Source organism: Aotus nancymaae, unplaced genomic scaffold, assembly GCF_030222135.1.
Source record: "Aotus nancymaae isolate 86718 unplaced genomic scaffold, 86718_ANA_hifiasm-v0.15.2.pri h1tg000067l, whole genome shotgun sequence".
Taxonomy (NCBI): domain Eukaryota; kingdom Metazoa; phylum Chordata; class Mammalia; order Primates; family Aotidae; genus Aotus; species Aotus nancymaae.
In genome coordinates, this window is record NW_026988482.1 from 22,740,358 (window position 1) to 22,764,479 (window position 24,122).

Consider the following 24,122-nt stretch of genomic DNA (forward strand, 5'->3'; position numbering starts at 1 on the left):
CTTCCTGGAGCCCTCCACCCACTGGTGTCCTGAGGGGGCGTTGTCTAGCCCCTGCCCATGACCTGGCTACCCTCTTCTCCCCTCCCAGGTGAAAGCATTGTTGAGCCACGACAGCGGCAGTGACCACCTGGCCTTTGTGCGGGCTGTCGCTGGCTGGGAGGAGGTACTACGTTGGCAGGATCGCAGCTCCCGGGAGAATTACCTGGAGGAAAACCTGCTCTACGCACCCAGCCTGCGCTTCATCCACGGTCAGCCGGTCCCACACCTGCTCTCCTGAGCCCCTCACACCCACACTGAGCTCCTGTCACCCTCAGCCTGTGGCTAGGGGCTGTAGGTTCACCGCACATTGTCTCCCTAGGACTCATCAAGCAGTTCTCGGAGAACATTTATGAGGCTTTCCTGGTGGGGAAGCCCTCGGACTGCACCCTGGCCTCTGCGCAGTGCAACGAGTACAGTGAGGAGGAGGAGCTGGTGAAGGGTGTGCTGATGGCCGGCCTGTACCCCAACCTCATCCAGGTGCTGCCTCTGGGAGGGAGTGGAGTTCACCAGGTTCCAGCCTCCTTCCCTGTCTGCAGCTCCTTGCTCAGCCCCACCCATCTTTTCCTCCATCCCTGCAGGTGAGGCAGGGCAAGGTCACCCGGCAGGGGAAGTTCAAGCCCAACAGTGTCACATACAGGACCAAATCAGGCAACATCCTGCTACACAAGTCGACCATTAACAGGTAGGGGCATACAGGCCTGGGTGGGGCAGCTGGCATGGTCCAAAAAAGTGGCCTCACCAGCCCTGTGTTCCCTAGGGAGGCCACGAGGTTACGGAGCCGATGGCTGACGTATTTCATGGCAGTCAAGTCCAATGGCAGCGTCTTTGTCCGGGACTCCTCTCAGGTGCACCCGCTAGCTGTGCTGCTCCTGACCGACGGGGACGTGCACATCCGTGGTGGGTGCCTGCAGGCCTCGTGCCCGCCCTGCTCTGCAGCTGCTTCTCTGGGGCCTGGCCTCACCACAGCTCCCCACCATCTTTTCTGTTCCCTCAGATGACGGGCGCCGGGCCACCATCTCACTGAGCGATAGTGACCTGCTGCGGCTGGAGGGCGACTCACGCACTGTGCGGCTGCTGAGGGAGCTGCGGCGGGCCCTGGGCCGCATGGTGGAGCGGAGCCTGCGCAGCGAGCTGGCTGCTCTTCCCCTTAGTGTGCAGGAGGAGCATGGGCAGCTGCTTGCGCTACTGGCAGAGCTGCTGCGAGGACCCTGTGGCAGCTTTGACGTGCGCAAGACAGCTGATGACTGAGCCCTCCTTCTGCTGGGGCTGTGTACAGAGTGCAAATGTTGTTTATTTAAAATAAAGTTCTATTTATCCCTTGTGAGCACTGCTGTCCACTAGTGGCTCCTCTCCCCAAACAGGAAGAAGGAAGGTAGGTAGACGACAAGAGAGATGTTTGTTTATTGCTGTGGACAGGAGCTGACTGTGGCCCCAAATCATCTTAAGGGGGTTAGACTGGACACGTCTTTGTAGCAATGTGTAAGAAAAATACAAAAAAAAGAAGGGGGTTAGAACCTCCCTGCTTCGCCAAGAGCATGAAGCAGCTGTGCTGTTACCCAGCTCAGTCCTCTGGCACAGCTGCTACTCTAGGTACCCACCCCAGGGAGCCTGTCAGAACTGTCACTGTCCTTGTACTTTTGGACAGTAAGTGTCAAGTAGCTCTTTACCTGGCAGACGAGGGGAAGAGTTCTGCAGGTGGCCGAGGCCCACTTGGACCTTAGCTCTCCAGCTGTGTGGTACAGTGGTTCTTTCTGTGGCCATATCCACAAGTTCACAGCTGAGGGCTGAATGCCAAGGTCATGGAGATCATGTGCATACTGCATTCCAGTCCCTTGATGCAAGGGGTGAGCTGAGGCAGGAGGATCAGGGAGACAAACAGAAGCGTGGAGGCTGTGTGGTGGGACATCAGGCAGCTTTATTTACTCTTAAAACTTACACAGAATCACAGACCAACACAGGTAATGGCTGAGCCATAAGCAAACTGGGAAGTACAGAAACATCCCACCCCAAACAAACAGCTGTGGAGTACACATCACACGGGGCTTCTGCTCCTGGCCTTCTAGGGTGCTCTGGCGTGCAGGATCCTTTGAGGGAGCTATGACCAGATTACCTCTCAGAACTCTTGACCACTCCTGCAGCCCACCTAGAGAATACTCCACTTGGGCCACCTCCTTTCCCCTAACCCTTGGTCAAAGGAGTGAAAGGACCTGGAGCCTGTCATCAACCTCAGCATCCTCATGACCCCAGGACATATGCAGCAGGTACTCTGGGCCTGTGCTGTCACCCCTGCGGTGTCTCCTGACCACCCGACCCTTACTGCTTCCTTTCCAGTTTCAGCACAGCAGGCCCTTCCTCCTGCTGACAAAACACTGGTTCCCTCATGTTCAGGCACAGCGGAAGCGTTCTGCACATGGTCTCTGAGGAGGAAAGCCGCTTCCTCGGGCTCAGGCAGCACTTCCTCCGTCAGACCCTGCAGTTTCCTGGTGTGTGCTTGGGGAGCTGGGGACATGGTGTCAAACCTCCCCAAGGCACTGCTACCTCGGAAAGGGGGAGGACCTATCAGGCCCAGGGACGGTCTCCCTGCACATGAAGATCAAATCCAAACCTAAGTCAAGACCCCTACCTTCTCCAGCTCCAAGTGACACTAGGACCAGAGAAGGGCAGAGGTCAGGAAGGAGCCTGAGGAGGCCAAGTCTGGGGCAGCCTTGGGGGGCAATCTGCACTGCAGCCAATGCCCCTCCAAAGAAGCCCTTGGAATCTCCCAGGCCATTTCACTACAAACTTATGTTTTAATCCTTTATTAGAAACCATGCAAACTTTGATACAAAAAAATACAAGTGCAATAAGAATCTTTGTGTCAACAGAGTTCCCGGGATTTCTCCTCACTGCAGCCATCCCAAGGCCTAGCTGGGACACCTTCTGCGGGCCTGGCCTCTCCTCCCTCCCCTCTCCAGTCAGGGCATTAAGGGAAGCAGATGGCCTTAGTCTCATGCCTTTTATTTTTACATTTCCAGACCTGATTTCCCACTATCTGCATGAGGCTCCCCTGGACACGAGGGCTTGTGTGTCCCAGGTTGCGGGTGCCAGCCTGAAGGAATTCCATCTCCTGGGCCCTTTCCTGTTCTCTAGCCCTGGCTTTGTATCCTAGGGCTGACCACCAGATCCAGGGAATGGGACAGAGATGCCAAAACCAGCCTCTTGGTTAGAAAAGAAAAGCAGCATACACACAGAATGGCAAAACAACCAACCAGTCACCGCTCTAAGAGCCCCTCGTGTGCCTGACCCGGTCACCAGCCACAGCCTCTGCACTCCTCTTCCTGCCACGCCACCTCCAGGGCCCTAACTGCCCACATCCTCCAGTGGGGGCAGTATAAGGATCTCCCCGCCCTGTTCCCTCTAACACTTACTGAGGACTTTCATGTAGACATGGCTTCAACCTGCAGAACTATTTTACCAGTTTTTAGGTTATTAGAAAAAAAAATAAAAGGACAAAACAAGAAAAAATGTGACAGCAGCTAGGCGGGTATATTAAGCATGGGGACAGCACTAGCCCCTAACTTGGGGCAGGGCAGCAAGAAGGGCCTGATACCACCTGCAGCGGCGGGGGGTGGGAACGCCTTTGTGAGGCCAAAGGGAGAGGCAGTGGCTTAAGCCCGAGGGTCAGCGTCCTGTCACCACTTGGAATCCGCCTCCACTCTTCCCTCCAGGTAGATTCAGGGAGGGAGGGCATGTTTCTTTTGGGTTTGGACCAAAAGAACCAAACAAAGATAAGGGCAGAATCTGGTTCTCCCCTCCTAGATCCCAACTTAGCCTCAGCCTCTCCAATCCCCTCCCAACCTCTCCACGGAGCAGTGGCGCAGTGATGGGACAAGACCGAAGCAGGGAGCTGGGCCCAGCCGGAAGTGAGAGGTGTGGGCGGGGCTGCTGCTGCCCCAGGGCGCAAAGCAGGAGGGAAGGCGAGCCTAGCGGGCTGCCGGCGCCTAAGCGCTCACTGGTCTAGTGGACAGCCCGGGAAAGGGGGCCAAGGACCCGAGAGCCTGAGTTGGGGCCACCAGGGAAGTGTGGGGGGCGGGAGACAATGTCGGCCCCGTGGTCGGTGCGGGCCCTGGCGTTTGCCCGGAACGTCAGCCTGTAGGTCTCAATCTGCAGTGACATGGGAGGAGGGAAGGGAGAGGGGAACGAGGGAGACAAGAGGGGAACGGGGGAGACGGGAGACGAGACCAGAATGTCATCATTAGATGCCTGGAAAATAAAAGGTTCCATCGTTAAAATTTAAGCCATACTTCTAGTCAAAAAACAAAGGAGTTTCAATTTGCGGCCAGTGGCAGGGTCCCTGGCTGGCCCTTAGGCCGAGCCCAGCCACTTACTTGTCTCCTGGATCTGGCTGTCCAAGGTCTGGGCCTCCCTTTGGTCACCACCCCCTGACAGGGTGGGGTGGCCACTGAGGCCACTGGCTGAAGTGGGGGCGCCAGCTTCAGGTGCTGCCTCAGAGATGGCCGGCTCCTCCCCAGCGGGGGGGCCCGGACACAGAGGAGCCTCGCTGCCACCGCCCTCAGTCTACAATGAAACAGTTGGGGAGACAGTGCAGGGTCAGTCGGTGGGAAGTGGGATGGGGTGATGGTGGTGGGTTTAACACACAGCCCCCACCCGCACTGCCCAGGCACCCACTGGCTCAAGACACAGTCACTTGGAGAATCCCAAGCAGGTGCCCCAGGCCCACCCCACCCCACCCCACCCCACCCCACCAAGGGAACTGACTCCCAAGGGTCAGGAGCAGCTGGGCTAGCGACACACTCTCAGAGCCTCCCTGTGGCACACAAGGCTCTAATGAAGCTTCTCTGAGGGCAGAGGTGCCAGGCCTCAGGCTGGTACCACATAAGTAGCCATGATAACAGTGAGCAACAAGCTTGAAGGACAGCCCCACGAGGGGTGCAGCCCACCTTCCTGGCCCCTCTCTGAACCTAGGCCACCCCTGCACACAGAGTGGGGTTCTCAGTAGCTCCCGGGCACCCCTGCCTGCCCATCTGTCTGGTCAGGAACGCAAGCACTGAGGCCTCATCTGTGCCAGGCACCATTCTGGGCCCAAGGGCCCAAGGGAGGCAGAAAGAATCTGTCCAGGGAGGTGTAACCCAGGGAGACTGTGGGGGCCCGGAGGGCTTCACAGGACATTTGGGGGACATGGAGCACTCAGTGTGAGGAAGGCAGAGAAGAGAGAATAGCTCGGAGAGGCCACTGTGGAGCTGGAAAGCCTGTGTCACCAAATGCCCAAGAAGTGACAAGGGGGAAGTGGTTTCTAATCAGCATAGTGAGAGAAGTAGGCCTCGATTAAAAAATAATTCCAGAACTCATAAGGAAAGGGAGATAATATGAATAAGGAAAAGAACACAAGACGTGGGGTCAGAAATGTCCCCAGATGTGAATCCTGGTTTACACTTGCTTGCTGTGTGGCCTTGGACAAGAGACTAAAGCCAAGTTAACGCCCCACTGAGACGGGCGTGAGACCAGCATCCTCACGAGGTGTTGGGGGGCATGAGCTGAGAGCCTGCGGCAGCAAGGACCCTCCAGATGTTCCTAGAAGCTGATCAAGGCATGAGTCAGAGCATCAGGAGAGGATGGGACCAGGGACAGCCTAGGCAGTGGCTGGCACTGGGGAGCAGAGATGGAAGGGAAGGCCCAGAGCAGCTGCTCCCAGCCCCTCTCTGCTGCGCACCTGAACCCCAGTAGCTGCAGCCATCCTCATGCTTGGGGCCTGCCAGATGCCCCTCATGGGCCCCCTACCTGCTGATGACATGGAACAAAGGACAGACAGCATCTTGGCACACAAAAGGTCTCACAGTACTGTGGAAGGAGGAAGGGAGGAAAAAGAGGAGAGAGGGAAGGGAGAAGAGGCCCAGCCAGTCCCAAGGATGGGAAACTCTGCCACAGAGGCAGCCTGCTGTCGCTGGCAGCTGAGAATGTGCTGCCCTGCTCCAGGGGTGGAGCCTGACATGGGGCAGAACCCACATTCCCCTCTTGCGCAAGGCAGGCGGGGAGAACTGTGTGGTGCAGAACCTCCGCTCGCCTGGTGGTGGTCTGTGTCCCAGCCTGTGGACTTCTAAAATGGCTGGATGGGCTAAATTAGGAAGGCCATGGCTCTCAGGAGCAAGGTTCTACCTCCAGCTGACAGGTGAGAGGTGGCTGGGCTGGGGCCTCTTCACTTCTCTTGCCTCAGTCAGGATTGATGACACACAATGTAAAAACAGCAATGGTGTAGGTGAAGACATGACTCCTGAAGAGACTGAGTGGCGGTGACAGGTGCCCACCTGGGAGGACCCTGACCCTAGCTGCACAGTCCCCACCCCTCCCCAGCTGTATCTCCCCAGTGACCCACTCACTACCTTCACGGCACCTCCAGCAGGTAGGTGGCCCACATTATCGAGGGATCCCACCTTGGCCTGGGCCTTCTCCTTGAAGTTCAATTTCTGACTTTCAATCTTGACATCTCCTCCACCTGGAACCACAAAGGAACTGGTCACCTAGAGTGGCAGAGGAACATCCCTGCAGGCAAAACCAGGACTGGTAATATGCCCAATCTAGAAATGAGAAAAATGTGACCTGCTTCTGGGTGGCAAACGAAGAGGAACAGTGAACATGCTTGTCTAAAGAGGGCTTTTCCTATCAAAGTGAGGCTGAGACAATCTCTCCGTCCAGCCAGTGGGAGTACCTCCAAGAGAAAGAACGCCAGCTCTACCACTACCCCATGCCACAGCCTCCAAACCGAAGCCTCTGCTTCTCTACTCGGTGTGGTAACTCCCTCCCGCTAACTGGGCCAGGCAGTGCTTCTCAGGTTCAGCCTCACTGAATTCTCATGAATGCCCTGTCATCACAGCCACGGTCCTTGCTTCACAGCTGGTAAAACTGATGCTGCAAAAGAGAAGCGACTTGCCCAGAGTTACCACCAATCTTGTGATTGACAGAGATTTGTCTGAGCTCCTTAACTGTATCACACTGTAAAGAAAAGAAGGAATGGTAAAAAGGAGAGAGTGTCCCTGCTGAGAAAGGAAAGACATGGACCAAGGCAGGCCCGGATCTAGTGCCCTTGGGCTGGGACGGGGAAGGAAGGTGGCCTGAACTCAAGCCCATGGTTCAGAGCCCACTGGCTAGAGTGTGGCCATGAGACCAAGGGGACAGGTGCGGGACAAGTTGCCCTCCCTGAGGACCCAGCCCCTCCTAAGCCCAGCAGCGAGGCTCCCCTTGGGCATCTTCTCCTGCTCTTCTGTCTCCTCTCAGCTCAGTGGACAGACTTCCACCCCTGGGCTCCTGGCTGAGGTCTCCGGTGTACCACACTGGAGACCCAGCCCTGGCAGAAACTAGACCCTAAGTGACTCAGTGTCACTAGAGAAGTATCTCATAGGAGTAGATTTCCCAGATAAAAGGGGAAAAAATGGTTAAGGACCAAACTGTTTTGATCTTTCTAAACAGACCACATTCCAAACTGGATCACGCTCTTTGCTGAGAGGGGAAGGGAGTTTTTTGTTTTTTTTTTTTTCCCAGACGGAGTCTCACTCTGTTGCTCAGGCTGCAGTGCAGTGCCACAATCTCAGCTCACTGCAGTCTCTACCTCCCTGGTTCAAGCAATTCTCCTGCCTTAGCCTCCCAAGTAGCTGGGATTACAAGCACGCACCGCCACACCTCGCTAATTTGTGTATTTTTAGTAGAGATGGGGTTTCACCATGTTGGCCATGCTGGTCTTGAATTCCTGACCTCAAGTGATCTGCCCGCCTTGGCCTCCCAAATTGCTGGGATTACTGGTGTGAGCTGCTGTGCCCAGCCTGAGGGAGGGGAGTTCTGACTTTAATCAGCCTGTGGTGGCTAGTCTTCTGGGACACCAGGTCTGCTGGCCAGTGTGCCTGCTGCTGCAGCAGTCCTTCCCTACCCACGAATCTGCTGTAGACTCATGAACTAGGACACATGAGGCTGCTAGGGTACTAACCAAGGCAAGAGCCCAGGCTCTGCAGAAAGACTCCCACAGGCACGCTGGGCCAGCCATGTTGCTAGAAGAAGACTGCATTAGTGCAAGTGCAAGATCCACGTCTGCAGGCCAAGAAAACTTTGTTGAATGCCTCCCATTCTCCTGCCAGGGCTAGTGGCTGATGCTTCACTGCTTGGGAGTACCCTTTGCCCCTGAATCTGACAGGTGGGATCCGACCACTGTTCTCTAAAGAGCTCCTTCAGCATTAGTTTCTGTAATGCTCGTTTAGAGCCAACCCAGGTTCTCAGCCCGGAGTGCACCTCTCTCCCAGCCCTAGCTCAATAATACCACTCACACAGTAGGTACTCAAGAGAATGCTTGTGCAGATGGCAGTAGTAACAAACTGCTCCTCCTCCACTGAGAGGTTAGCACCTAAACTCCCGCTCCCTGACAGAATGAGGACTGTGTTGTTTCCACTGCTGTGTTCTGGGTAGGTGGGTGTTGACGAGTCATGGGATGCTAAAGGCACAAGGATGAAACCCTTGCCAGCCAGTGGGCTGCCCAGCTGGCCCATGGCAGGACTACATACCCCAGGAGTCCCAGTAGGCAAGGGAAGCACCACTCACCAGGCTTGTGCTTGATGTTAGCCTTAGACCCACACTTGGAGGAGACCTTAGAGATGTCCACTTTCTTGTTCTGAATCTGAACCTGAGGAGGACACAAAAGACTCCTTCAGAGAGAGGGTTTATTTTCAGAGCCAACTTCATGCTACCTTTTAAATCTCCATGTTCAGAGTTTCTCTCTCCCTCTATAAGATGCTATCTCAGTCTGTTCAAAGACAGGGTCACCTGTCTAAGTACTTAAAACCGCCCTCAACCCACCCTGGCCCTGCTCTTTTTAGACAAAGTCTTGCTCTGTCACCCAGGCTGGAGTACAGTGGTATGAGCTTGGCTCACTGCAACCTCCGCCTCCTGGGTTCAAGCAATTCTCCTGCTTCAGCCTCCCAAGTAGCTGGGATTACAGATATGCACCACCACATCTGGCTAATTTTTTGTATTTTTAGTAGAGACAGGATTTCACCATGTTGGCCAGGCTGGTCTTGAACTTCTGACCTCAGGTCCTGAGGCAGGAATCCACCCACCTCAGCCTCCCAGAGTGCTAGGATTGCAGGTGTGAGCCACCATACCCGGCCTTCACCGTTTCCACACCCCACAGGCCTTTTCGTGCAGACCCTGTCCAACACCAACACCAAGGCTCCCATGAAACATCCCCTTTGTTCCATCTCAAAACCCTACCCCCATCAACTCCTTACCCAGAGAAACCTGGAATAACGTATTTACTTCCAGTCCTTTGCAATGCGCACGCGCGCGTGTGTGTGTGTGTACACCTAGTGTTGCTGCTTAATCCATGTTATAACAATTTTCCCAGTCAGGTGCAGTGGATCACGCCTGCAATCCCAGCACTTTGGAAGGCCGAGGCAGGAATATCACTTGTGGCCAGGAATTCGAGGCCAGCCTGGCCAACACAGTGAAACCCCATGTCTACCAAAAATACAAATATTTGCATTTAAAGACGGTGCATCTTTACGTCTATAGCCATGCGTGCCCTCTGGGTTGCTGGATGGGATTCCGGCATTCCTTTGAGTGGCCCTGCTGTTTTTTGGTAGGTACTACAGGAGAGCCTGGATTCCAACATGTCAACTCCACAGAGTGTCACACTGTTCTGGTGGGTTCCACTACAATCTGTTAAAGGGTGAACAACCTTCCCGAGCCCTGTTTTCCTTTCTCTGGTGTCAGGAAATACGATCTTCACCATGTTCCCATAGGACAGATATAATGCCACCTGTATTTTTGTATTTGCACCCACAGGCCAAGGCCTGGCACAGAATAACTACCCATAATTACTAGCTTGCCAGAGCCATTCTCACTCTTGCCTCTAAAACTTGGCTCATGCCTAACCCAGCAAGCCCATGATGTTTTCTCCCCCATCCTCCAATGCCCAGTTCAAAGGGTCCCTGTCATACAGCCTCGCATAGCTCTTGCTTCAATGCGTCCCTTCCTCACATCATCTCTTGAAAGGACACCACCAGGAACGGTACTGTGATTGCTTCACGTGTTTGATAATCACATAAACAGTAGTTACTACTGTGAAAACACACAGTCTCTAACTTGTCTCATCTTTTCAAAAAGTCTGCAATTTTCCCTAGACATAAATTTTTTTCTTTTCTCCTCATTATACAGATATTTACAGGTATCTCCAAAATGGAAGTTTAGGATACAGCACAGATACCTCCTCCTAAGTATGAGCTGATGGCAAATGAAGCCCTGCAGCTACAGAGCTGCTGGTCACACTGTTGTTAAGTGCTTTATCTCGGTTTACAACAAGATATCTTGTTATTTGTTAGGGGAAGAAATGGCCGGTTCGAGAAAAGGGACCATGAAGGCCTCATCCAAACATCTCCCTATCCTTATCCCTCATGAGAGGGGGCATAAGGAAGGGTACTTTACAGCCAAAGATCTGGTAGTTGCTTAAAGCAACCCAACATGGGTCTTGACGCAGTGGTGACAAGCTCATCTTGCACTGTAACCACAACAGCACCTGCAAGAAGTTAACAGAGTCACTCTCCAAGGCCTGGGCCCTTACCAAGATGGAGAGCCACACATTTCTTTTGGTTTTGAGACAGGGTCTCACTCTATCGCCCTGGCTGGAGTCCAGTGGCATGATCTCAACTCACTGCAGCCTCAACCTTGAGCCCAGGCTCAAGTGATCCCTTCGAGTGGCTGAGACTACAGGCACATGCCACCATGATCAGCTAATTTTTGTATTTTTTGTAGAGATAGGGTTTTGCCATGTTGCCCAGGCTGGTCTTGAATTTCTGGGCTGAAGCAATCTACCTGCCTTGGCCTCCCAAAATGCTGGGATTACAACTGTGAGCCACTGCATTGGCCAGAGCCACAGATTCCTTGACAGTGTTCTGTATTTGAAGCCTGTATCTCTTGACCTCTTGTCTAGTTCGCAATTAAAGAATGGTTAAGGGCCGGGCGCGGTGGCTCACGCCTGTAATCCCAGCACTTTGGGAGGCCGAGGCGGGTGGATCACGAGGTCAAGAGATCGAGACCATCCTGGTCAACATGGTGAAACCCCGTCTCTACTAAAAATACAAAAAATTAGCTGGGTATGGTGGCGTGTGCCTGTAATCCCAGCTACTCAGGAGGCTGAGGCAGGAGAATTGCCTGAACCCAGGAGACGGAGGTTGCGGTGAGCCGAGATTGTGCCATTGTACTCCAGCCTGGGTAACAAGAGTGAAACTCCGTCTCAAAAAAAAAAAAAAAAAAAAAAAAGAATGGTTAAGCACAGTTTCACTTTACAGATGTATTCCAGCTAGTAAATGAAGAAGTAATAGTAGAATTAGAGTCTTACCATGGCATGTCTACTGAACCCACAGGTCCAGGAATTGCCAACATCACAAAAAATGAGACAATTGAAGAATGAGACATGAATGTTACTTCTCACAGAATAAACCTCACTACCTACTTACATGTCATGCTAGCATGTGGGCAAAAAAAACAAACCTAAATAAATTTAAAGAAAATTGAGGGACAAAGGAATATGTTAACTAAAACCATGAGGATGTAATTAGCAGAATCCAGATTCTAGGCCAAACCACTCACTTTACTCATCAGGAAAATTACCGGCAAAAAAAGAATGAGCCAGGGATGGTAGCTCGCGCCTGTAATCCGAGCACTTTGGGAGGCTGAGACAGGTGGATCATTTGAAGTCAGGGGTTAAAGACCAGCCTGGCTAACATGGTGAAACCAAGTCTCTATGAAAAACACAACAGTTAGGTGGGGTGCAGTCTGTAATCCCAGCACTTTGTGAGGCCGAGGTAGGTGAATCCCCTGAGGTCAAGAGTTTGAGATCAGCCTGACCAAAACGGTGAAACCCAATCTCTACAAAAAATACAAAAATTAGCTGGGTGTGGTGGCAGGCGTCTGTAGTCCCAGCTACTCGGGAGGCTGAAACAGCAGAATTCTTGAACCCAGGAGGTGGAGGTTGTAGTGAGCTGCTACTGTGCCACTGCACTCCACCCTGGGTGAGAAAGCGAGACTCAGTCTCAAAACAAAAAACAAAGAACAAAACAAAACAAAAACCAAAAGTTAGCTGGGTGTGGTGGTGCATGTCTATAATCCTGGCTACTCAGGAGACTGAGGCAGGAGAATCAATTGAAACTGGGAGGCGGAGGTTGCAGTGAGTCAAGATCACATCACTGCACTCCAGCCTGGGTGACAGAACATGAATCTGTCTCAAAACAACAACAACACCCCCCTATGTATTCCACAACAACAACAACACCCTATGTATTCCACACCATGAAACAGATGTAGCTTCTGACATAAGAATCCTACATCGGGGGCCGGCTGTAGTGGCTCACATCTGTAATCTCAGCACTTTGAGAGGCTGAGACAGGTGAATCACAAGGTCAGGAGATCGAGACCATCCTGGCTAACATGGTGAAACCCCGCCTCTACTACATATACAAAAAATTAGCCAGGTATAGGGGCACACACCTGTAGTCCCAGCTACTTGGGAGGCTGAGGCCGGAGAATCGCTTGAACCCGGGAGGCGGAGGTTGCAGTGAGCTGAGACTGCACCACTGCACTCCAGCCTGGGCAACAGAGTGAGACTTTGTCTCAAAAAAAAAAAAAAAAAAAAAGGAAGTTCTATGTTAGGAATACATCCTAGAGAAATAACTTGAAATTTAAAGCTTTTCATACAAAATCATTATTATTGTTAATTTTCTTTTCTTAGATGGAGACTTGCTCTGTCGTCCAGGCTGGAGTGTAATGGCACGATCTGGGCTTACTGTAACCTCTGCCTCCCGGGTTCAAGTAATTCTCCCACCTCAGCCTCCTGAGTAGCTGGGATTACAGGTGCATGCCACCACACTCGGCTAAATTTTGTATTTTTAGTAGAGACAGGGTTTCACTGTGTTAGCCAAGCTGGTCTCAAACTCCTGACCTCACAATCTGCCTGCCTTGGCCTCCCAAAGTGCTGATAAAAATAATATTTTAGGCCGGGCTCAGTGACTCATGCCTGTAATACCAGTACATTGGGAGGCCTTTCTTTGTAGAGACAGAGGGTCTCACTATGTTGCCCAGCCTGAGGGCTCACCATTTTAAACCGCATGCACATTTGCTTGTGGTGGCTTTAGGGAGGAGGCTATGGAAGGAAACAAAGCACCTGGGTCCGGCTGTGGCCAGCTGCTGTTTACCCTCATCCTCCCTCTGGGAAATACTGCTCACAGTAGTCTCCTAATGCTCTCTGTTTAAGGAAGCCTCCTAAAGTACAAAGGCTTTAAAAATACATTCGCCTTCAAAAAAAAAAAAAAACCAACCAAACAAAAAAAACCCTACACACGTGAAGTCATGTGTAGGCAGTGTGAAAAGATCACAGCAGGCGATACATAAATGATGACTATTTTCAGAGCTCTTATATTCACCACACAACACACACAAATACTTCTCTATGTCTCACCTACACACGTGACCCGGTTCCCTCAGAACCCCTGTTCACCTTCTGTTTTCATCCAGGCCAAAGCCAGGAGAAGCCAGGCTCAGCAGCTGCCTGGGCCCCTCATGGGCTGGATCTTTGTCACCTCACTTCAGCTGATCCTGTGCCGGGCTGACTAATGTCTGGTTGAGCAACTCCACACGAGGATGCCATTTCTACCCAGGCCAAGAAGAGGCAGTGGTGAGAAGATGACGAGGAAGGAGGGGTAAGAAGGAGAGTTATGTGGGGCAAGAATGAAAGCTCATGGCCACATTCCTCACAATAGAATTGCTGAGGGTGTCTGTAGGCCATGGGCAGAATGTCATGACCACCAAGGAGGAGGCAGGGGTGTTACAGAGTATAGAAATGAAAAGGGTTAAGTGTAGCAGGACCTAGTCTGGTTCAGGACAGCAAGGAGAAAGAACCAAATGAACTCAAAAGAAATGGAGGCAGGGGTTGTTCGTGGTGGCTTCTGGTGCCTCTGGCACAACTCCACAGAGTGCCACTTGCCTGGGCACTGTGACAGTGGCAAGTGGAAAGCGCACAGGGTGTTCTTCACACACTAAACAACAGTAAGACTTCACCCTATCTCTCCCTAGACCAGAACCTCCCTGTGAGCTGGGATCACCCTGTGTCCCCAACACACATCATAGAGCTGGCACACAATGGCAGCATGACAAAAAGAAGGATGGTTGGCTGGAAAAGGAAAGAGGACAAAAAAATGAGGAAAAAGGGACTGAAGAAGGAAGGAGGGGAAGAAAAAGGAGGAAGGGGCCGGGTGCGGTGGCTCACGCCTGTAATCCCAGGGCTTTGGGAGGGTGAGGCGGGTAGACCACGAGGTCAAGAGATCAAGACCATCCTGGCCAACATGGTGAAACCCTGTCTCTACTGAAAAATACAAAAAATTAGCTGGGCGTGACAGCACATGCCTGTAGTCCCACCTACTCGGGAGGCTGAGGCAGGAGAATCGCTGGAGGCAGAGGTTGCAGTGCAGTGAGCTGAGATTGTGCCACTGTACTCCGGCCTGGTGACAGAGCGAGACTCTGTCTCAAAAAAAAAAAAAAAAAAAAGAGGAAGGGATTAGAAAAGGGGAAAAAAAGGGAAAAGTAAAAAGGGAAATGGGAGAAGGTGGGGAGAGAAAAGAAAGAGGAAAAAAGAGAGGTGGAGAGCAAAAAGATAAAGGAAAATGCGGAGAAGGGATAGGAGAAAAATGTTAATTCTGATTTTATAGTAACAAGGATTCAAAGGTGAGCTCTGGAAAGATCTGGACATCTGTCTCAGAACAGGGACTTCTATGGTAATTCAAGGGCATGCAGACATACATATGTATCCCAGGAACGAACTCTGGACAGGCAACAGGTCTGCTGCTAACCACTGCCCTCAGACCAGGTTCTGACATAGCTGGAGGAAAATCCAAACCCTCCCACCCATAGGGGTGAAAAGATAACCAGTGGATATCACTATGCTGGTGTTCAGAGGCTCGCCAGAAACACCCTGTCTATGGGAGTGTTGAGGTCCCCTCACTTTGCTAGACTGCTTGTTAGAGAATGCCCCAGCCCAGGCCACTGGGATTCTGTCTACATGGGCACCTGGCCCTCTCCCTAGTACAACCTCACAGTGGGCTATGCCTCAGATTCCAGCTAACCAGAGCTGATACTTACATTACCACCTCCAGGGACATGCTTAATATTGTCCTTGGAACCACACTTGGACTGAATATGGCTGTAGCTCACTTTTTTGGAGACTATCTGGACCTGGAGTGTTAGAAAACAGAAAAAAACAACACAAAGGGAGAGGACTGGTTAGAACCGACACAGGGCAGGCAGTGAGTCTACACGTGATCACAATGACCAACAAAAAGTGTTGTTAAACCTCCACCCCTACATTCTGCACAACAGGTGTGGAAAAGCAGGCGTGGAAAAGAAATGTGAAAGAGCAAGAGGGGAGTGAAAAACATGAACAGACAACACGACAACAGGAGCAGAGCTGCACAGGCACTGCATGTTGGTCATCACCACTCCTTGAGGGCAGGGCTGTGGTGCACAAGGACCAGGCAGTAGCAGGCCCCTGATGCCCAACCAAGCACAGCCCCACCTCCTTGCTCTGCTCCCTCCTCAAGAGCTGGGCACAGTGTCCTTGGCTCTTCTCTGCAAGAGTCCTATCATGTGGACCTGTTCTCACCCAACAAGGGTGCTTCCCTTAAATCTGGGCCCTGGAATGGCTGCAGCCAAACCCACTCTCAGAAGCAAAGGCTGCTCTGAGAAGCACTGAGCAGCTGGCAACAAGGGCACAGATGATACTAACAGGAAGGAGAGGTCAGTGCTCAGATGTGAATACAAATACAGAATCTCCGATACCAGGGGAGTAGCTGCAGCCTCCACACTTAGCCCATTTGTCTTAGGACTCGAGAAAGCATAGTAGTTTTGACTCAAGGGTAAAATACCTTCTTGAATCCTCCATATGCCTAGTCCTCTACCCTGTGAGAGTCCCATGAGGAAAGAACAGGTTCTAAGCAGGGCAGCAATGCTACCCAGTCCTGGAGGCACAGTCACACTGTATAGTACAGGAATGGCTCCCCATGGAACTGAGAAACACCAAGGCCCTGGCTCTAAGAGTCTAGAATAAAGAATCCTAGGACCTTTTCAAGAAGGAATAGTTGACAACTCCCTTTCTTTGCAAATGATGCAGCCCCCTGGCTGACGAGTTCAGAGTACAGAAATCCATCCTGAGAAACTCCAACCCACAGACCTCATTGTACCTACTCATTTCTAGCCTTTTTCACAACTTTGATGGTGAACAAGTGGTTATCACACTACTTCTTAATGAGCATTGGTCTGAACCTAGGACCTCTAGTAGTCACTCAGAAGCCATAGTGTAGCCTTCTTTACCATAAGAATACTCTGGGCTGAGACTTCCCATGCTGGTCCCGAAAGGCTGGAGCTTAGGCTTCTCTGGCAGAGAAGCACACCTACCTGCAGCGGCTAAGGAAGGAAGGTGTTGCAAGTACTCAGGAAGAACCTGGATTCTGGTACAGAGGCAAGGGGAAAGAACCTATGGTTTCAGCTTATCTCTGCCCTCCAGGTGATGCTGCATGCCTATACTAAGTGGGTTTCCATTGGGAATGAGCATCCTAACTTGCAGTTAAGAGACGACCTGGGGAACCAGGACAAATGACGTTATCTCCATACCCAGCAGCGTTATCAGAGGGATCTTTTAGTTCAAGGTAAAGCACAGGGGCTCCAGGGTTCCAGGTGGTGGAAATTACCCCTGCCATGTCTTCCTGATAACGAACATGGGTTTGCTGTATTTGCATCTATACCAGGTCGGTTTCACATCAAGGTCAGTGCGAAGGAAGTGAATGAAAGTATTTGGATCCATTTTATCCAGCCAAAAAAAAAAAAAATTATCCAAAGGGCTAATGGGCTCCCAACTCTATTAACTTTGAAGGTTAATACAAAAACTTTTCTGATGGCTGAGTCATCAAGTACAGAGAAGGAAATATGAGGGTTAAGAAATAGAAACTACTAAAGGATAGGGAAAAAGTGCAAGAGATGGCAAGTGGCTCAGGCTGGAAGAAGTATTTTACCATCTTCACCTTCCAGAGGTGGGTCTAAATAAAACTCACTTTCCCCGCAGGTGGTTTCTGTGCACTTGCAATTGGGCCGGCTGTTTTAGTGACTGCATTAGATTCAGGCTTTCGAGTTGTAGCAGCTGCCTCTGTTTTTTTCTCTACTTTGGCCTGGATGGAGATAAAGGGAGGGCAAATTTCAAATCAAGAGGATAAGAGCTCAAATGCCAAGAAGGGAAGAAGGCTGTAGGGGACTCAAATCCAGGTCAGGCCACCAGGCAAAAGCAGGTGGCCTTTGATCCTAGCAAAACCACACATTTCCCAGGTTAGACCAAGCCACAGATCCTTAAGTAGAGGACCACAAAAAAGAGGAGCTACAGGCCACAGTCTTGAGACGTGAGGAACAGATCAAGACACAAAGGAAGGCTAAGACAACCAAACTAGTGATTCTTAGAGAATGTTAGGGCATGATTTTCCAATTACAATGCCCACCCCCCATGCCCACTGTTCTGACAGGCCCCAAGCAGCTGCCACGGTCACAGGGAGTCAATACTGATGACAGACAGTGTCACATGCTTCAGGTAGGTATGCTGGAGCAGAAAATAATTCACTAGACCAAGTCACTCAACTCCCCACCCGAGACCTTTTGTAACTTTTGCACCATGAAACCGTAAGAGCAAAGGCAGGGGGAGACAGGCCATCAGCAGCACAGCCCAGAGGCCTGCTGGGCATGCCAGAGCCACTGTCGCTACCAAAAGCAACTCTCAGGCTCTTATCTAGACTGATCCCAGCTTGCCATCAGAGTCTTCCAGTGACACCAGGATTCCACCTCATTTTTGTCCCTCCTAAATTTCTTAAGAGCTCTGGATTAAGCAATTTAAATATCCTGCCCTGGATGGTGGTGGTGTAGTAGAGATGGTGAATACCTAGGAGATGAGATGGTCACTGCTCCAGGGACCTGAACATTCTCAGATGGACTTTCATCACCATCTTTTCACACACACAGTTCCCATGGTTAAAAGTTAAATAATTCTGGGATTGGCTGGGTGCAGTGGCTCACACCTGTATCCCAGCACTTTGGGAGGCCAAGGTGGGTCGATCACAAGGTCAAGAGATCGAGACCATCCTGGCCAACATGGTGAAACCCCATCTGTACTAATAATACAAAAGTTAGCTGGGCATGGCAGCGTGCACCTGTAGTCCCAGCTACTTGGGAGGCTGAGGCAGGAGAATCGACTGAACCTGGGAGGCAGAGGTTGCAGTGAGCCGAGATTGCGCCACTGCACTCCAGCCTGGCGACAGAGTGAAACTCCGTCTAATAAATAAAAATAATTCTGGGGTTGATGCAACCAGAAAATCCTAAAAGTGAAGCACTGTGATCTGCCGTGCCTTTCTCCCTATATCCAGTGCAGTCCTGTTGTTTAGGAAGGCCAAAGGCTCACAGCATGACTCATCCTGGCCACAAGAGGATACCTTAGTCCTCTTTCAGAGAGATTCCACTCAAGTCACGGGTTGTGGAACTAAGAGGTATTCTACCTTCTGCCTATCCTGACATTATCTGTGCCGAAGAATCATGAAAAATGGCTGGGCGCAGTGGCTTACTCCTAATCCCAGCACTTTGGGAGGCTGAGGCAGACGGATCACAAGGTCAGGAGATCGAGACCATCCTGGCTAACACAGTGAAACACCGTCTCTACTAAAAATATTTTAAAAAACTTAGTTCAACAGCTTGAACTCGGGAGGTGGAGGTTGTGGTGAGCTGAGATCATGCCACTGCACTCCAGCCCCGGTGATAGAGCCAGACTCTGTCTCAAAAAAAAAAAAAAGAACCATGAAAAACTAGGCTTGCCAGGCACGGTGGCATTTGCCTGTAGTCCCAGCTACTCAGGAGGCTGAGGTGGGATGATTGCTTGAGCCCAGGAGTTCTGGGCTGTAGTGTGTTATGCCGATCAGGTGTTATGCCGATCAGCATCAATATGTGACCTCCTGGGAGCGGGGGACCAGCAGGTTGCCTAACGAGGGGTGAACTGGCCCAGGTTGGAAACGGAGCAGGTCAAAACTCCTGTGCTGATCAGTAGTGGGATCGCGCCTGTGAATAGCCACTGCACTCCAGCCTGGGCTACATAGCAAGATCCCGTCTCTTTAAAAAAATTAAATTAAAATAAAAAAAAAAGAAAAAGAAAAACTAGGCTGTCTCTCATGCTTGCAGAGTCTCTGAGGCCTCCTCTGTTTCTTCTATAAAAGAAAGAACCCCCTCCCCACCACCATTTTTTTTTTTCTTTGAGATGGAGTCTCACTCTATTGCCCAGGCTGGAGTGCAGTGGTGTGATCTTGGTTCACTGCAACCTCTGCCTCCTGGGTTCAAGCAATTCTCTGCCTCAGCTTCCCAAGTAGCTGGGATTACAGGTGCCCATCACCATGTCCAGCTAATTTTTATTTTTATTTTTATTTTTTTTGAGATGGAGTTTCGCTCTTGTTACCCAGGCTGGAGTGCAATGGCGCGATCTCGGCTCACTGCAACCTCCGCCTCCTGGGTTCAGGCAATTCTCCTGCCTCAGCCTCCTGAGTAGCTGGGATTACAGGCACGCGCCACCATGCCCAGCTAATTTTTTGTATTTTTAATAGAGATGGGGTTTCACCATATTGGCCAGGCTGGTCTTGAACTCCTGACCTCCTGATCTATCTACCTCAGCCTCCCAAAGTGCTGGGATTACAGGCGTGACCTACTGCACCTGACCACAATCCTTTTACATCCAAGCAAAACTGTAAACCCAGACCCCAACATCTAGAACAGGAGCCTCTCTTATTGAGACAGGAAGAGAAAGCCCAGAGCTCTGCCTACTCTGCTTTCCTGCTGCTGGGGCACAAAACCCACTATGGAGCCCAGGCTGAAATATCCTGACACTGAGTCCAATGTCCTAACTGCCCCCTTCTTTGGCGGGCCTAGGAACAGCGGGTGGAGATGGAGGGGAGGATTCAGGGGCCAGCAATGCCAGGACCCCAAGCTCCTTGGACCCACCCGGCCTCCTCCAGGCTGATGCTTGATGTTTTCCGTGGAGCCAACCTTGGAGCGGACATTCTTCAGATCAGGAGCAGAAGCATTGGTGGCCAGGCGGCTGAGTCTGGGGGTGGTGGAGCTGGGCTTGGTTGAAGTGGGCTTCTTGTCTACGGAAGGAGTTGTGGAGGGCCGAGATGGCATAGGTGTGGGCTTGACTCGGGTGGGAGCTACCCCTGCAGCAGGGGCTGTCCCACCAGGAGTGGTGGTTTTCTTCATGGTACTGGTGGCGGTGCTCTTGGGGCGACTCAAGTCAGCTGCAAAGGAGTGAGAGAACACGGGTTTAGGGGCAGAGAGAAAAAGGGACACTTAAGCCACAGAGGAGGAGGAACTGGGGGTTCAAGTTAGGGCTCATGGCCGGGTGGCTCACGCGTGTAATCCAAGCACTCTGGTGGCCAAGGAGGGTGCATCACCTGAGGTCGGGAGTTCAAGACCACCCTGACCAACATGGTGAAACCGCATCTTAAAAAAAATAATGATTAAAAAAAAAAAAATCAAGTTAGGGCTCTACAAAACGGCAGATGGGCTATTACCTGGAACAGACTTTGCAGTCATCTTCTTGACTTCTGCAGGTTTTCCCTCAGTCTTAATGGCTGTACAAAATATACTTATTAATATAACATTTAACAAACTGACCTGTTGGATGGTGCATCCAATACTGAGATTTCTCATTATTTAACAATTACTGAATGTCTACTTTGAGCCAGGAACTGTGTTAGTCCCTGGGAATGGAGTGGTAAATTAGATGGCCAGGCACTGTGTCTTATTCTTTCCTACTGCCCTGACAACACCTTCTATGTGGCCTTAGAAGTAGGCTGTCAATACATGCCTATGGACTTGAGTAGCCCTGTTCTTATCATCATGTAAGCCCACGACCACAAAGTGCTAGGTGCTGTGGAGTTACTAAGAAGGCAAGAGTAAATTCTACCTGGAAATACATGAGCGGCACCTTTTTCTTTCTATTTTCACTCAAGATTTTTCTGAATACACACAACTGCTAAGCTCACAGAGAGATGAAGGCTTGTTAAGTACCAGGCCCACCAGGCTACTACTGTTCCAGGCAGCCCACTCAGGATTGGTGCCTAAGCAGGCCTGCACAGCTGTTTGTGATGCTGGCTAGAGCTATGGTGAAGGCAAAGCCAAGACCCCATTTTCCCTTCCCTAGTTCCCATGGGAGAGAAAGACAGGCATAACTCACTAGTGGGCTTCTTGGGTAGGAGCATGGAGGGGCTCCTACTGCTTGGCCCAGTTGAGGCAACAGCGGTAGCTGTTGTGGCTTTTGGAACAGTCTGAGTGCTCTTGGATCCAGATCTGGAGGCTGGGGCAGAAGCTGGCTTGGATGGTGAGGCCCGCTTCTCAGGAGCCTTTGCTTCTGCAATGGGCTGGAAATAGGGAAAGTAGGAGTGAGGCCTGAAGGTCAGCGATGGTTCCGGGCAGTCACACTACAAGATGCTTCTATACAAGCATGTACCAGAGAACAGGAGGTACTATGGGTTCAGCAGCTACTAACAGGAAAATATATATGGTTCTAAGAGCAAAATCCTCCACATAAAGCAACAAACTGGCCAGGTAGGGTACTGTGTGATCTGAGGGCAGGTAACAGGGAGTAAAACAACTTCAATCCAACCTAAGCCAGTGAGAATAAGTAGCCCTGAAGGGTACATCACCACAACCTACATTTGCCTCTGGATCTACTGCATTATATATTAATATATATGTATATATATTTTAATGTAACCTCTGTAGAAATGCCAAAAATACTAACATATTTAATGTAACAAAATCTAATGTATGGGCCGGGTGCGGTGGCTCACGCCTACAATCCCAGCACTTTGGGAGGCTGAGGCGGGAGGATCACGAGGTCAAGAGGTCGAGACCATCCTGGTCAACAAGGTGAAACCCCATCTCTACTAAAAAATACAAAAATTAGCTGGGCATGGTGGCGCACACCTGTAGTCTCAGCTCCTCAGGAGGCTGAGGCAGGAGAATTGCTTGAACCCAGGAGGCGGAGGTTGCAGTGAGCGGAGATCGCGCCATTGCACTCCAGCCTGGGTAACGAGTGAAACTCTGTCTCAAAAAAAAAAAAAAAAAAATCTAATGTATTATACTTAAGATTAAACACATATACAAACAAAAAAAACAAAAATTGTGTTCAGTCAAATTGAGCCATTCTTTTGGCTAACACGCACCTAGAGAATACTGAACAGGACTGAGCTGCAGATGGAGAGGCCATTGGCCAAATCCGGGCCAGAAGCGTGAGCTGCAGCCTTACTCCGACAAATCACTGAGCCTCTGAGCTTTACTTCCTCATCGGGATAGAAATTAGAACAGAGTGTCATTAAGGACCAGCTTTGATAATATGTGACATCAGGGAATAAAGGATGAAAGGTCTCAGCACAGAGATGATGATAAGAGGCAGTCTAGACCAACAGAAGGGATAAAGAGCACTGATATCACAGCTAGGGTCCAAGAGCAAAAGAGAAAAGGTCTCTCAAGGGTAGATGTTTGGCATCTGGGTCACTCTAGTTCCTTTTACATGAAGGCTGGGAACAACATCACTAGTGAGGAAGGGAAAGAATCAATTTAGCCTGGTTTCTATGGGGATAGGGGATGAAGACACTATTGTGATAAACAAATCTACCATATTACTCAAGAGAGTAAGCCAAACCACAGACACAGTGGGCCCAGCTCTCTTCCTCCAAGAGAAGTGGCTATACAGAGGGCAGTATGTAGGTAGAGACAAGCAGGATACTGTTAAACGGAAAAATCAGCTAAGGAGGTACTTAGAAATTAAGGGCTGGCATCCAATCAAATGAAGTCTAACTCTGCAAATGTAGGATAATGACTATTTCCACAAATAAAGGCCCTTAGTATGGTGTGAAGAACTCTAAGGCTGGAATCAGGGGAAGTGGTTCTGCTACCAGCTCTGCTGGAAACATGTAGGATTTTGGGCAGAGGGGTTCCCTTTCCTATTGCTCTAAAATTTGAGGACTAAACCAGATGCTTTCTGGGATGTGCATCAAATTTTTAACACTATGACTATTATTCAGAATAATCTAGCATAGTCCTATTACATTCCCAGTAAGGGTAATAATGATAAAGTAAGTTAGAAAAAAGTTATGTGGGATAGAAATCTCAATCCTTCAGATGTCAGGCTCTTCTTGGCTTCAACAACCTGCAGAAGTTAACTGGAGCTATTCTGCTGTTTCCCAATTTATATTTTCTTCTCTGCCAGAATCATAATCTACTTATTTTTTCTGAATAGATTTTTCTCCCTGTTTGCCTCTACAAATCTTTCTACCAAAATAAGCTGCCGATGAAGAGGTCACTAGCCAAATCTGGGTCAGAAGCCTGGGCTGCAATCCTGGTTCGGCCCCTTAACTCTCAGTGTGTTCTTGGGCAAATTGCTGGGCCACTCTGAGCTTTATTTCCTCATCTGGGTAAAACAGATTAGAACAGGTCCAGTGTGGAAGGTCATGCTTGTAATCCTAGCAAACTTTGGGAGGCTTCGGTGGACAGATCACCTGAGGTCAGGAATTTGAAACCAGCCCGTCCGACATGGCAAAACCCCATCGCTACTAAAAATACAAAAATTAGCCAGGCATGGTGGCACATGCCTGTAATCCCAGCTACTCAGGAGGCTGAGATGAGAACTGCTTGAACCCGGGAGGTGGAGGTTGCAGTGAGCAAGATCGTGCCACTGCACTCCAACCTGGGTGACAGAGTGAGGCTCCATCTCAAAAAAAAAATAGAAAATTTAAAAAAAGGTGTATATAAAGCAACTAGTATAGTACACTTCATTTATATGATTTTTTTTTTTTTTTTTTTTTTTTTTGGGTGGAGATGGAATCTCACTCTGTTGCCCAGGCTGGAGTGTAGTGGCGTGATTTCAGCTCACTGCAACCTCCGCCTCCTGGGTTCAAGCAATTCTCCTGCCTCAGCCTCCCGAGTAGCTGGGA

General features: G+C 50.5%; 2 protein-coding genes across 17 annotated transcripts in view; one reads left to right on the forward strand and one right to left on the reverse strand.

Moving 5' to 3' along the window:
* Nucleotides 1-1,363, forward strand: part of DHX30 (DExH-box helicase 30) — a 50,688-nt gene extending 49,325 nt beyond the window's left edge. For all 5 annotated transcript variants that reach the window (XM_012473832.2, XM_012473828.2, XM_012473829.3 and 2 more), the window contains 5 exons: nucleotides 89-248; nucleotides 359-516; nucleotides 618-721; nucleotides 797-936; nucleotides 1,034-1,363. In XM_012473832.2, the coding sequence (XP_012329255.1) occupies nucleotides 89-248; nucleotides 359-516; nucleotides 618-721; nucleotides 797-936; nucleotides 1,034-1,287 (816 nt within the window). In that variant the 3' untranslated portion in view covers nucleotides 1,288-1,363. The remainder of the gene's footprint in view (nucleotides 1-88; nucleotides 249-358; nucleotides 517-617; nucleotides 722-796; nucleotides 937-1,033) is intronic.
* Nucleotides 1,364-1,934: 571 nt separating this feature from the next.
* Nucleotides 1,935-24,122, reverse strand: part of MAP4 (microtubule associated protein 4) — a 225,455-nt gene continuing 203,267 nt past the window's right edge. For 9 of the 12 annotated variants that reach the window (XM_012473816.2, XM_012473820.3, XM_012473818.3 and 6 more), the window contains 9 exons: nucleotides 21,362-21,545; nucleotides 20,697-20,756; nucleotides 20,128-20,420; nucleotides 17,166-17,279; nucleotides 15,202-15,294; nucleotides 8,617-8,698; nucleotides 6,417-6,529; nucleotides 4,407-4,596; nucleotides 4,089-4,281 (listed from right to left, as the gene is read on the reverse strand). In XM_012473816.2, coding sequence (XP_012329239.2) covers nucleotides 4,274-4,281; nucleotides 4,407-4,596; nucleotides 6,417-6,529; nucleotides 8,617-8,698; nucleotides 15,202-15,294; nucleotides 17,166-17,279; nucleotides 20,128-20,420; nucleotides 20,697-20,756; nucleotides 21,362-21,545 — 1,137 coding nt within the window. In that variant the 3' untranslated portion in view covers nucleotides 4,089-4,273. Of the gene's footprint in view, nucleotides 4,282-4,406; nucleotides 4,597-6,416; nucleotides 6,530-8,616; nucleotides 8,699-15,201; nucleotides 15,295-17,165; nucleotides 17,280-20,127; nucleotides 20,421-20,696; nucleotides 20,757-21,361; nucleotides 21,546-24,122 lie in introns of all 12 variants that reach the window. The other 3 variants (XM_012473817.3, XM_012473826.3, XM_012473814.3) reach the window with 2 other exon arrangements.